The 13127-nt window shown below is 47.1% G+C and overlaps 1 protein-coding gene across 6 annotated transcripts in view; it reads left to right on the top strand.

Annotated features, from left to right (window-relative positions):
- The window catches only part of MAP7D2 (MAP7 domain containing 2), a 113317-nt gene that overhangs the window by 47477 nt on the left and 52713 nt on the right, over nt 1–13127 (top strand). For 4 of the 6 annotated variants that reach the window (XM_080651961.1, XM_080651965.1, XM_080651963.1 and 1 more), the window contains exons 2-3: nt 3592–3669; nt 7136–7299. In XM_080651961.1, the coding sequence (XP_080508087.1) occupies nt 3592–3669; nt 7136–7299 (242 nt within the window). The remainder of the gene's footprint in view (nt 1–3591; nt 3670–7135; nt 7300–13127) is intronic. The other 2 variants (XM_080651964.1, XM_080651962.1) reach the window with 1 other exon arrangement.

Here is a 13127-nt window from a genome sequence, read left to right as displayed (position 1 = left end):
TTTGCGACTCAGCCAATATAACGGTATGTAAGAAATATTTTAATAAAAAAATTCATAACTTAATTTTCACAATATCCTGTTATACATAATTATTAATAATGAACTAACGTTCGCTAATGACTGATGACTAGAATCGTGTTGCATTCATGGGCCTTACGCACCGGCGCACCATTTCTCTCCACTAATACCAGCAGCGAATATTTTAGCAGCCGATGGCCACACCATTAGTCTTGGATTAACTTGCTTGGTGTGCGCAACAGGAAATATTTCGCTTTTGGAGAACAAGAAAAATAGGTTTATTTGCATTACACTTATTAATTTGTGCAGTTATTCAGTGTCTGGTAAGTTAATGTTCAAGAAAAAATTAATTTTTATTAAAACGTTCTATTTTATGTTAATGATGATTCATTTGTTTCAGCCTTTGTCTTCAGCATGTCTCTAGCGGAATAAACTTACGTTTCTATGAAAATTGAAGCTTTTGTTTTTTTGTGGCCCACATAGACTTAAACCTTGATTATTTGGCCTGTGTTAGCCTTTGAGTTTGACATGCTTGCAGTACACCAAGGTTGTGGGTTTGATCCCTGGTCAAGTACACAAGAAGCAACCAATGAACGTATAAATAAGTGGAACAACAAGTTGATGTCTGTCTGTCTGTCTGTCTGTCTCTCTCCCTCCCTCCTTTCCTCCTCTCTCAAAATCAATAAATAAAAATTAAAAAAAAGAAAATATGTAGGTCTTGGAGTCAGGTTCTTGTATTGGAACCTGGCTTCTCCACTTCTGATGGTGTGATCTCAGACAAGTTAATTAACCTCTCTGTGCCTCCCTTTCTGCACCTATAAGATCATGATAGCAATCCAAGTGCACTGGTCCATAGTAACTGCCCTGTTGTCACCTCCTGTTATGACAGTAATCCAAGCAGTGCACTGGTCCATAGCAACTGCTCTGTTGTCATCTCCTGTTATGACAGTAATCCAAGCAGTGCACTGGTCCATAGCAACTGCTCTGTTGTCATCTCCTATTATGATGAAACGTGTGGTGATGACTCTGAGCATCATAATACAGATTTGCTGTGATTTGAAGGTGTGACTCTTACAAATACCCACCAGGAGGCAGTCTGAAATCATGTATGTCTACGGAAAATCCAGCTTTCTGTTCCTAAAGTCTCAAGGTAAGGTGGCCAGTTTCAAATGTGCTTGGCCCTTTTCCCTTCGTTTTTTTTTTTCTTTCTTTCTTCTGTTTAAAGAACATTTTAAGTAGTTCTTGGGCTCTACCTTAGATATGGGGCAGGCCCACTAACACCTGGAGGGTGGCGTGGGCCATACAGAGAGGTGTATGTCCCCCTTGGGAGGGCACAAGCATCTGTCCAGGGCTCCTCAACTTCTCTTTGTGGTTTTTCACACAGAACATATTCATACTAGTCAAACTCTTGCTGTAGAGACGAGATCCTGAACATATTTAGAGAAAAGAGAAACGTGGTTTTATCTCCCTGCTCCCCTTCCACTGACTATATGCCTACCTTTGAGCACTGTGTGTGTATCTCGGGGCCACTGTAGGGGACGGGGCAGTGGCCTGAGCTGGGTGACCCAGAAATGTGGAAGCCACCTTGGTTCAGTAGCCTCTCTGTTCCCATGGAAACCGAGTTAGAGGAGAACACAACCACCAAACAGAATGAAGGTAGGGGGGAAGGGGAGAAGGGGCAGTTTTAGTTGGAAGGTGTGTGGGAGAAAGGGGCAGTGCTGAGGTCAAGCTGGGAAGAGTGTTTGGGGTTTGATTGTGGGGGGCCAGCAGTAAAGAGCTGAGAAGTTGGGCCTTGAAATTATTTTATGGTGGGGGGGCTTGAAATTATTGATGCCATCCATGTTGTTGGTAGCATCGATTAAGTTGATTGAAACCAAACATGGAGAGTGACACTTGTCCAGGGTTGATTTTTTTAGTGCTTGTCTCTTAATAAGCACTGATTTGCCCTATCTGTGGTCCAGGCTTCAATAGCAGATGCTGGTGGGGAATCGTGACAATCTAGTGTTTGTCTCATCCATCCCTGTCCTTGTTCACATTCCTACTCTGTAGCCCAGACCTTTCAGTCCTTCCTGGACAGTACAGGAACCTTCGAGAGAGGGGTGGGGCACAGGTTTCCATGGCAACTGGCACTGTGAAATCAACGTGTGATGTCACCGGAGAGGTAGGTTCAGGAACTAGGAAGCTGATGGTTGTGCTAACACTGAAGCCTATTGCTTCTGAATGTTGTGCTGGAACATTAGATAAATAATATTCATGAATGACCAATGGTGACCTAGTGCTGTAAATTATTTCCCATTCTGTAAGAACGGTGAAGATCATTTCATCTTTGATTTAGAAAGCCCTTTAGGGTTCTGTAGAAAATGGATGACAGGAGCTCCTGGGATGCTTCCCAGACATTCGTGTGTGTGTGTGTGTGTGTGTGTGTGTGTGTGTAAGCGCGGGGTTAACTGCCATTTGTTCCATTTTATTTTTTAGTTATTTAAGTGACAAACGGGTATATTGCTTCTTTGTGATTCTAAAATACTAACATTGAGCCCCGGCTGGCGTGGCTCAGTGGTTGAGCATCGACCTATGAACCAGGAGGTCATGGTTCCATTCCCGGTCAGGGCACATGCCCGAGTTTCGGGCTCCATCCCCAGTAGGAGGCGTGCAGGAGGCAGCTGATCAATGATTCTCTCTCATCATTGATGTTTCTATCTCTCTCCCTCTCCCTTCCTCTCTGAAATCAATACAAATATATTTAAAAAATAAATACAAATAAAATACTGAGATTGACATCAGAGCAAACTTCTCAGAACCAAAATCAAACTTGAGCATGTGGCCCTGGCCAGTGTGCTCAGTGGTTAGAGAGTAGGCCCAAGCACCAAAGGGTCTCAGGTTTGACTCCTGGTTTGCAGGTTTGATCCCAAGCCCTGGTCAGGGTGGGTGTGGGAGGAAACCAGTTGATGTGTCTCTCTCACATCTATGTATCTCTGTCTCTCTCCCCTCCCCTTTCTCTCTCCCTCCCTCCCTCCACTCTCTCTAAAAATCAATGGAAAAAATACCCTTGGGTGAGGATTAACAAAAGACAAAAAAAAAACACAAACTTGAGCGTGTGGTTCTGTGTTCATCTGAGGAGCTCACATGTGTCCTGCAGTCTTTGGTCCCTCCAGACACTAGAATGTTCACTCTGTGTAATAATCGTGTCCACTTTTCTGCTTCTCCCCTCCCCTGGGAGCCAGACTAGGGGAGACCTGGTGGGCTTTTCTGCACACTGTCAGGGCTCTCAGTCATTTATTACACTTTCCGATGCCTGCAGGGCCAAGCCCGGGGACAGAAGACTAGGGAATGGACTTGATTCTCTGGGATTGGTGTTGGTGGGTGAGAGTGGCAGCTGTTGTTGCCACCCCTCAGTTCTGGGACTGCGTGTGTCTGTGTGTGTGTGTTGGGCTGTGAATGGTAGGGAGTGAGGGACCCGGCCTCCAAGGCCAAAGTGATGATGCTGGATGATGTGTGTGTGGCCAGACTCAGGGTGCGGGCCCAGGAGGTAGGGAAGGAGTGAAGAAATGTTTCATCATGTTTTCTTTCTTGCAGGCATGGAGGGGTTCTTAAGATGTGATGAGAGACAAAGGCTAGCTAAGGAAAGACGTGAAGAAAGGGAAAAGTTTATGGGTAAGTTGTGCACTTCGGCAGTAGTAAGTGGAGATATGGCTGTATCTTTCCTCAAGAGCCTTAAAATTATGTGACTGAATTGGAAGAGAGCTAGGACAATTGTTAGATGAATGTGGAGAATTGGGGGCGAACCCATGCTGCGATTGGTGCATTTACAATTATGTAATTCTCCAAACAGTTCCTTTACTCAACTCGCAAACATTGAGTGTACGCTGTGTTCTAGGCCCTGTGCTCGGGGCTGTGGATAGCATGAGGAATGAGAACCTGAGAAGTGCTTGCCGCCCTGCCTCTCGGGTGTCCACTGTGTGCATTCACTCAGGCTCTCTCTCTCTGGGGCTTCGAGAAGGGCCAATTGAGACATCTGTATTAAGATGGGGAATCCGGATTGGAACCAAGATGGCAGCATAGGTAAACACCTAAACCGCTGCCTCGCACAACAATTTCAAAACTACAACTAAAAGACAAAATGTCTATCATCCAGACCACGGGAAAGCTGGCTGAGTGGAAGTTCTACAACTAGAAGGAAAGGGAAAAGAGCATTGAGATGTGCACAAGCGCTGAAAAGCTGAGGTATGGAGGCCCGCGAATCGGGCTGGCGGCGGGCGACTGGGTGCGCTGCTTTTTTCAACCTGAAGGGAGACAAGCTCCCGATTACTCTGAACTCCAGTCTCTGGGGAGATTCTGGGGACCCAAACTCCTACAGGAGAAGCTGGACTGTCTGCCATCGGGTCAGAAAGTGAGGGTGGCTTTCTTGCAGAGGTGCGCGCAACAATCATTGTTTACTGCACTGGGGCGCGGGACACAGGGACTTGGAAATGCGGAGATGCAGAGATGGCTGACTGGCAGCCATCGCTCTTTGCCACGCCCTAGTCTAGTGACTCCCTGAGACCCCGCCCCGCACAATCTACAAACCCACCCAAGCTCCACGCAGCGGCTTTTGCATATAAATGGTCTGCCCTATTGCAGCTTAACCTAACGAACTGTGGCTCTGGTCAGAGAGCTCCAAAACCTCCAAACCCCAAGCAAAGAGGAGAAAACTGTAGTTCTCGCTGTAGCTCCTGCTGGGTGACAGTAGCTGACCTGCACCCCATTGGAGATCCAGAAGCTAGTGTATCTAGTGGTCACTGTGAGACGACACCAGATTTCAACTACTCACATCCATAAGTGACACATTCAAGAGGCAGACTCAGTGAGCACCAAAGCCCCACTGAAACAAGTCCTGCCCCATAAGTGTGTCTCCAGCACAGCAGTTCTTCCATTATAGACACAGTGGGTCCTCACAGCCAATTGGCCTGGAGGTCAATTCCTCCCAGTGTACCAACAGCAATCAAGGCTTAACTACACCAAGACTTTGCACTCAGCCCACAAAGGGGTGCACCAAGAGTGTCCACCTCAGGTGATAGGCTGAACCACTGGTCACCTACCACAGAAAACCACTCCATCAACACAGGGAAGCAGCAAAATGCGGAGACAAAGAAACATGTCACGAATGAAAGAAATGGAGGAAAGCAAACTACTGGACATAGAGTTCAAAACCACATTTATAAGGTTACTCAAGAATCTTCTAAAAACTGCCGAGAAACTTGATGAGACCTCCGAGGAGCTTAGTGAGACCTTGAAGGACCTTAATGAGAATGCCACAAAAATGGAAAAGGACCAGTCAGAAATTAAGCATATATTGTGTGAAATAAAGAATATACAGAAATTCAACTGTAGATCAAAGGACCCCAAGAATCAAACCAAAGATCTGAAATGTGAGGGAAAAAAAAAAACGCCCAACCAGAAAAACAAAAAGAAGAAAGAATCCAAAAATATGAAGATAGTGTAAGGAGCCTCTGGGACAACTTCAAGTGTACCAACATCCGAATTATTGGGGTGCCAGAAGAAGAGAGCGAGCAAAATATTGAAAACCTATTAGAAGAAATAATGACAGAAAACTTTCCCTACCTGGTGAAAGAAATAGCCTTGCAAGTCCAGGAAGCGTAGAGAACCCCAAACAAGAGGAATCCAAAGAGGACCACACCAAGACACATCATAATTAAAATGCCAAGGGCAAAAGACAAGAGAGAATCTTAAAAGCAGCAAGAGAAAAACAGTTACCTACAAGGGAGCACCCATACGACTGTCAGCTGATTTCTCAACAGAAACTATGCAGGCCAGAAGGGAGTGGCAAGAAATATTCAATGTGATGAACAGTAAGAACCTACAACCTAGATTACTCTACCCAGCAAAGCTATCATTCAGAATTGAAGGTCAGATAAAGAGTTTCACAGACAAGAAAAAGCTAAAGGAGTTCATCACCACCAAACCAGTATTATATGAAATGCTGAAGGGTATTCTTTAAGAAGAGGAAGAAGAAGAAAAAGGTAAAGATAAAAATTATGAACAACAAAATGACAACAAATACATACCTACCAACAAGTGAATCTAAAAATCAAGTGAATAAAAAATCTGATGAACAGAATGGACTGATGAATATAATAGAATCAGGGACATAGAAAGGGAGTGGACTGACAATTCTCAGGTTGAAGGGGGTGTGAGGGGTGCGGGAAGAGATTGGACAAAAATCTTACACCTATGGATGAAGACAGTGGCGGGGGGGTAAGGGCATGGGGTGGGGTGGGGAATCAGGTGGAGGGGAGCTATGGGGGGGGGGGAAAGAGGAACACCTGTAATAATCTGAACAATAAAGATTTATTAAAAAAAAGATGGGGAATCCAGTTGAGAAAGGCTGTCTTACCTCTTGCAGGCTGTAGATGGGTAAGTAGGGCATGTCCCCACAGGATGCTCTGAGGTAGATAGAAAGTGTGTGGTTAGAGAGTATTCCCCCCCGCCCTCCGAATTGAGATAAATGAGGAGCTTTCAAGTTCTCTCTTGACTGCCTCCTGCTGGTTAGCTCAGGCATTGTCCCCTCCAGGGAACCCTTCCCTGACTGGGCCAGGTAGACTTAAGGCCCCTTTATTGTCTTGTGTAGGCCAAGCTCATTCATGTGTTTACCCCCTTGCCTAGCTTGGTGAGTGGTGTATGCACAGTTAATGTGTTTTGAATGAATGTACCATTACCATTCTCATTTCTCAGCGGTGTATGGCTTACCCAGGCTGGCAAGGCTGACTCAAAGATAGCAATGATAGTCGTAGCTGCCATGTGCAGGCGCACTTACTGTACCTTTTTCATGCATTGTCTCGTTCCATCTTCACAGCACCGTGATGTTGCAAACGTGACTGTCCCCATGTCGCAGAGGAGGAAACCAAAGCAGAGATGGCATGGTTAGCATGCCCAGGGTCACCCAGCTAGTGGCAGAGCTGCCAGAACCCCTCATCTCAGTCACTGCGGCCTGAGCTTCCACCGGGCTGTTTTTTTGTTTTGTTTTTGTTTTTTGTCTCACTCTTGCTTCTGCATTGTTGGTCTTAATGCAAATGGTGTGGAGTGTGCTTCTAATGCCACCTCTTTGTTTTTCTTCCCCCAGCTGCCAGAGAGCAACAGTTCCTGGAGAAGCAGAAAAGAGCCAAACTCCAGTATGAAAAGCAGATGGAAGAACGATGGCGCAAACTAGAGGAACAGCGGCGCAGGGAGAACCAGAAGAGGGCTGCCGTGGAAGAGAAGAGGAGGCAGAAGCTCCGGGAGGATGGGGTAAAGTTCTGGGGCCCCCAGTTCATCTGAGCGGCTCACACAGGGCTTGGTGCTCAGGGCACCTGGGCATCCTGTCCAGTTCTGTGATACAAGCATGATCTGCCCCTAAGCTCTCTCCTGGGTGGCTCACCGTATCGTCTTTCAGCAGCTTCACGCGACACAGTGGAAGTCCAGTAATGCACTAGACTAGGAACAAAGAGACTTATCCATTCAACTCAGTTGTTCATTTGCTATGTGACCTTGGACAAGCCACTTGGCCTCTCTGGGCCCTGAATTGCTTGTCTCTGAAGTGAGTGGGTTGGATTTGGCAGTCTCCAAGGCCTCTTCCAGCCTCACCATCTCTGACTCTAGGACCCAGAGGGGACTGTAGATAGGGGCCGAGTAATGTAGACCTGGGGATTCTGCTGGGGGTCTGAGCCTACAGGCTTGAGGAAGGGCTGTGAGGGTGGAAGAGAACTTGATCCTGTTATTCACCGATGGGAAAAATCAAATGGTCTGCCTTTAAGTCCAAAGATGCTAGTATATTTTAATGCAATTCCTTGCTTTAATCATCCTTTCTCTCTAGTTACCTTTTAAAAAAGAAATGGAATATAATTATCCCTACCGAGTCTTTTATTACTAAACTTTGAAAATATATTTGGAAAACATTTTTGGGGTTTAGATTTTCTTAACAAGTATATTTTAAGGATGTAGTCATAGACTTGTATCAGGTGATGATCATCTTTTATTCATAAGGTATAATGACTCATCATTTAGTATGAACAACACAGAGGTTTATTAATTGCCAATACTGTAGGATACAGAAATTTCCTATAAATTCAGTATTTTTAAAAAATATATTTTTATTGATTTCAGAGAGGAAGAGAGAGGGAGAGAGAGATAGAAACATCAATGATTAGAGAGAATCATTAATCTGCTGCCTCCTGCACGCCCCCCACTGGGGATTGAGCCCACAACCTGGGCATGTGCCCTGACCGGGAATCAAACTGTGATCCCCTGGTTCAGTGGTTGGCAAACTGCGGCTCACGGCCCCTTAAGTGTGGCTCTTCTACAAAATACCAATCCCTGGGCAAGTCTATTTTGAAGAAGTGGCATTAGAAGAAGTTGAAGTTTAAAAAATTTGGCTCTCAAAAGAAATTTCAGTCGTTGTCCTGTTGATATTTGGCTCTGTTGACTAATGAGTTTGCCGACCACTGTCCTGGTTCATAAGGCGATGCTCAACCACTGAGCCACGCTGGCTGGGCAAATTCAGTATTTTTTAAATGTCTGAATGGTTTATCATGATATATCTTTACCCCTTCCTCTTTTTTTTTTAAATTTAAAAAACACAAACATATGCGCGCGCACACACACACACACACACACACACAATTACATTCATCTTTGCCCACAAAACACTTGTTTACCTGGCAATTTCTTTGTTCCTCTTAGCAAATGAAGGTCAAAGCCAGGGTCTTAGCCATGGTTCGCTGTTGCTGGCTGCAGCCTGGCCACTGTATGGCTTCATCTGCTCCTGATGTAAACCCCAGCCCTGGCCTCTCATAACCCTCCAACTCAGTCTTCTTAGCACAAAACAGAGGTGGTCATTGGAATTAAAGGAAGTGACATTTTGCAAGTGCCCAGCAAAGCACCTAGCACAGAGTAATGCTCAGAAATGTTTGATTCCCTTCAGCGACTTCAGCCTACCTGGGCTGAAGCAAGGTCAAAGGGGGAGCTACCCAGAAAAGATTATGGTGCAAAGTCTATAGACTAAGACAGTGGTTGGCAAACCGCGGCTCGCCACTCTGTTGACTAATGAGTTTGCCGACCACTGGACTAGACTAAATGTTACCATGTAGTTGGAAGCTGTGAGGATTAGGCAATTGTGGCATATTGTGTGCAAAGAGGTAAAGGGTAGTATATGACAGTGGTCGGCAAACTCATTAGTCAACAGAGCGGCAAACCGCGGCTCGCGAGCCGCGGTTTGCCGACCACTGGACTAAGAAAAAAGCCCCCGTGTACTGGGCCACTTCAGTAACCTGGGGCAGATCTCTCCTTTCCCAGCCTGTGTGTATTGGTCATGAGTCACTGGACTCTCCCATTTTCTTCCCGTCCTCCACTGCTTGACTCACAGCTTGTCCCCTCCTCCCTGCTCTCGTTGTTTTGATTCCTGGCATCTGGTGGGCGTGCTGACTGCAGAGCAAGTGTGTCACTCCTGCTTCCATGAAGGGGCACTGTGAAGTCACGTGAGACACTTCCCGAGCCTCTGACACACCTGGCGGTGTCACAGGGGTCCGCCTTTGAGGCTCCCTGTCTGTAATTTTCCTCATTGAACAGTGGCGCCAGAGGCATTTGAAATCAAGCTCTGACTCCCCGCTCTTGCAGATGAGGGAATGTCATGCCAGATGGTTGGTCCTGATGCAGCTGAATCTTTAGTGGTTGCATAGCCGGCTGATTTTTTATTTGCTTTGTGTGCTCCCTTTCATCCCTAATGTGGTGATGGCAGAGAACAGGGGATGCTGCCTGACCCTTGTCAGCATAAACACAAGCCAAGCTTGCTTCCTTCTCCCCAGACACCGCAGGGCGGCAGGGCGAGGCTGAGAGCTGGGCCTCCTGGGGTTGTGTAGCAATCTAGCGAGGCAGAGGCAGGGAAGCAGCAGCCTCCCTCTGCCACCTGCTCCAGCCCTTGGTGCCCCGGGCGAGCCCAGTGGAGCCTAGGGACTATCCACATGCAGGCTGGCCTGCTAGCCACGTTGGCTTTGGCTCTGCCTGTGCAGAGGCCTGTTTGGTATTCGCCTGGGTGATCTTTGGGGAGAATGGGTAGGTCTGAATGGCAGGAGCCCCTCTCCTAAGGAAACCCTCCGCACGCAGCCCCATGGGTCCCTGGAGATCTTCGGGAGGGCCGCTGCCTCTTGGCACACGGCTGTGGAGATTCTCCTTCCTTCTTGCCAGGGGCAGATTTCGGTTCTTTTTGTCCTGCTCTGCCTCTGTCAACCAGGGAGAAGCCTCTGCAGGGCTTCATTCCCCTGCAGCCCATTTGGCTTCTCTAGCTTATCGGAAAGTGTTTGGGTTGCCCACCAAGTCCTGCCTCTGTGGGTCTGATATTAGGAGCTCGTCAAAATCCCATGACTCCCCACCCCCCTCCAGCCCTGACCTGGTGCCATGACGGGTTGCCATGATGTTGCTCTTGGTGACTTTTCGCATCTGTATGGGTGAGCCCCAGACTCAGCCAGGGGGCCCTCCCGTCTGCCAGTAAGGAAGTGGGCACCACAGACAGCCTGGCTCCCAGGGGTCTTGAGGCTCAGGGGGACTGGAGGCTAGCTAGGCCTGTCCTGAGGAACGGGCCGTCCAGTGTCCACTGGAGGCTACTTATTCCTCAAGGCAGGTTCCTCCAACTCTCTCATGCCCCAAGGATGGAGCTTCTGGAACAAGCCCTTATCACCTACTTGGGGTAGGGCTGACAACACACTGTGGTCACCCATTCTCCACTTGGGAGGGATGGCTTCCTGACCAGAGGCCCTGGAAAATGGAGCCTGGTAAAGCGAACTCCATGTTCCTCATGCTAAGAAAGGCCTCTCTCAAAGAGTAGCGTCATCTCTGTAAGGTATTTGGACACATCACAACTTATCATTGTGATATTGATTAATACCTAACAAGACCCACCAGGCTGAGTGTAAGAAAAACACATTTCTGCCTGGCCAGTGTGGCTCAGTGGATAGAGCATCAGCCTGCGGACCGAAGGGTCCCAGGTTCGATTCCAGTCAAGGGCATGTACCACGGTTGTAGGCTCCTCCCCAGCTTGGGCCCAGGTTGGGGCACGTGCAGGAGCCAACCAATCAATGTGTTTCTCTCACATTGATATTTCTGTCTTTCCCTCTCTCTTCCACTCTCTAAAAATCAATGGAAAAATACCCTCGGGTGAGGATTTAAAAGAAGAAAAGAAAGACACATTTCTGAAGTCAACCTAAACAAAACTCCACGAAGCCGAGGGCTGCCCATTGCTACTGCGGGCCCATGGTGACTGCATGGCCTTTCTGGTCAGAGGTGGATGTCTGTTTGTAGACAGAAAGACCCTCTACGGAGCTCTGCTGGGGACCGTTTGGGAGCTTGTCCACCTGTCATCACCAGAACACGAGTAGTAAGGGCACTGGAAAAGGCACTGCCAGCCCTCTTCTCCTGCCAGAGCTGGCTGTCTGGGTAGCAGTACCCAGCCCTGGCCCTGCTAGAGTCCTTTTATACTGCTAGGCCAGCTCAGCAGGTCACCTTGGTCATGATTCTCCTCTGAGTTCATCCAGGCAGATCTAGGGCCAGAGCTCAAGAAGTCAAGGGTGATGTCTTCTTATTCTTTCCTTCTACTAAGCCCCACCCAATAGAGGACATTCTAGGGACAAGAATCTGCCTTGCCCTTTCCCCATCCTCTATCGACCATCAGGAGAACCAGAGCTTGGCAGGAATCGAGGTATGCGGTATGCAGCTCTAATGTTTATTAATACTGTTCTTCTGTTGTGGTGGAACTTTCTTAAATGCTCTCTCATGCTCAGCCTGTCCTCTGACCAGTGCTTCTGGAAGTATAGCCCCAGGACCAGCAGCACTGACATTGCCTGGGACTGACTTGTCAGAAATGCAAATCCTCAGCAGATTCCACCCAGAGCTGCTTTGGTGGGACCCAGCCATGGTATTCTAACAGCATGCAGGGGACTCTGGGGAAGGGACCCACCCTGGTTGGAGAACCACTGCTCAGACTGCCCTGTCGATAACCTCCTCTTTAAATTCAGATTCAGTTAGCATTGGCTGAGGATTTCCTATGCTAGTTATTATCTTGTAGACTTGAGTGGTCTGCCGATATAGATAATATCCCCATTTTATAGATGAGGAAACTGATGTCCAAGGATGTTAAAACAATTAACTCAAGGTGACAGGGCTAAAAAGTAGCAGGCAGAGGTGGGATTGGAATCCATATCTCCTGACTCCAAATCTAGGAATCTTTCCATTCCATCACATGAAGGAACAGAAAGATGCACACTGAGTAATACTGACCTATGTAAACTAAAAAAGTGACGTGAACCAGGGTTTTTTTTGTTTGTTTTTTGTTTTTTTGATGTTTGAGTCATCCCATTCTGACAACTTTGGGTTCTATAAATCCCCTTACCATAGAGCTTGGTTACTACCTAGTTTTCATCATCTCTCCAAAAGTGGGTGACACAAAGTGATTGTGTCTTCTCTCAGGAATAGCTTCATTTTCATAAGCCTACAAACAGTTCAAAGAAATGAATCTCTAATGGTGGAATTTGGAGCCCCTCGGTGGATTGAGGGTAGATGGAGAGGTATTTTTTCTAAAGGTAACTGAACAGTCAAAGAGTAGGTCTGGCTTTGGGTGGATCATTCCCTTCTAATTATGCCCCTAGATGGCTGCTTGGTGGTAAGGTGGGCCTGAAGAGTGTTAGTATTCTTTCTTCTTATTGGCCTAGTAGATGAGGGGCTACCTTGTGAGGTCCTGGCATGTAGGAAATCTCCCACTACCCACTAAATACTAAATTTACTCTGTGGTACAAGGTTTCAGCACTTAAATTAGGTCATTGATTAAATATGTTAAACCCATGTAATGAAATTCTACTCAGCCCCAGTCTTGAGCAATCATACCTCAAGCATCAAATAGTCAAGATGTTAAGTCCCCCAATGCCCCCGCTTTTCTCAGACAGACCCCGAGGGTTGGCTGTCACAATTTTATGGATTCCCCACCCACCCCCGCCCCCCAGGTCATGAGGACAGGACTCTGCCAGAAAATGCACACTCATGATTGTGGAGTCTCGGCCAAAAACTAGAGCAAATTCAAATCTGAGATTTACAGG

The sequence above is a fragment of the Plecotus auritus genome (assembly GCF_963455305.1).
Source record: "Plecotus auritus genome assembly, chromosome: X".
In the NCBI taxonomy this organism is placed as follows: domain Eukaryota; kingdom Metazoa; phylum Chordata; class Mammalia; order Chiroptera; family Vespertilionidae; genus Plecotus; species Plecotus auritus.
This window is presented reverse-complemented; position numbering and strand designations above follow the sequence as displayed.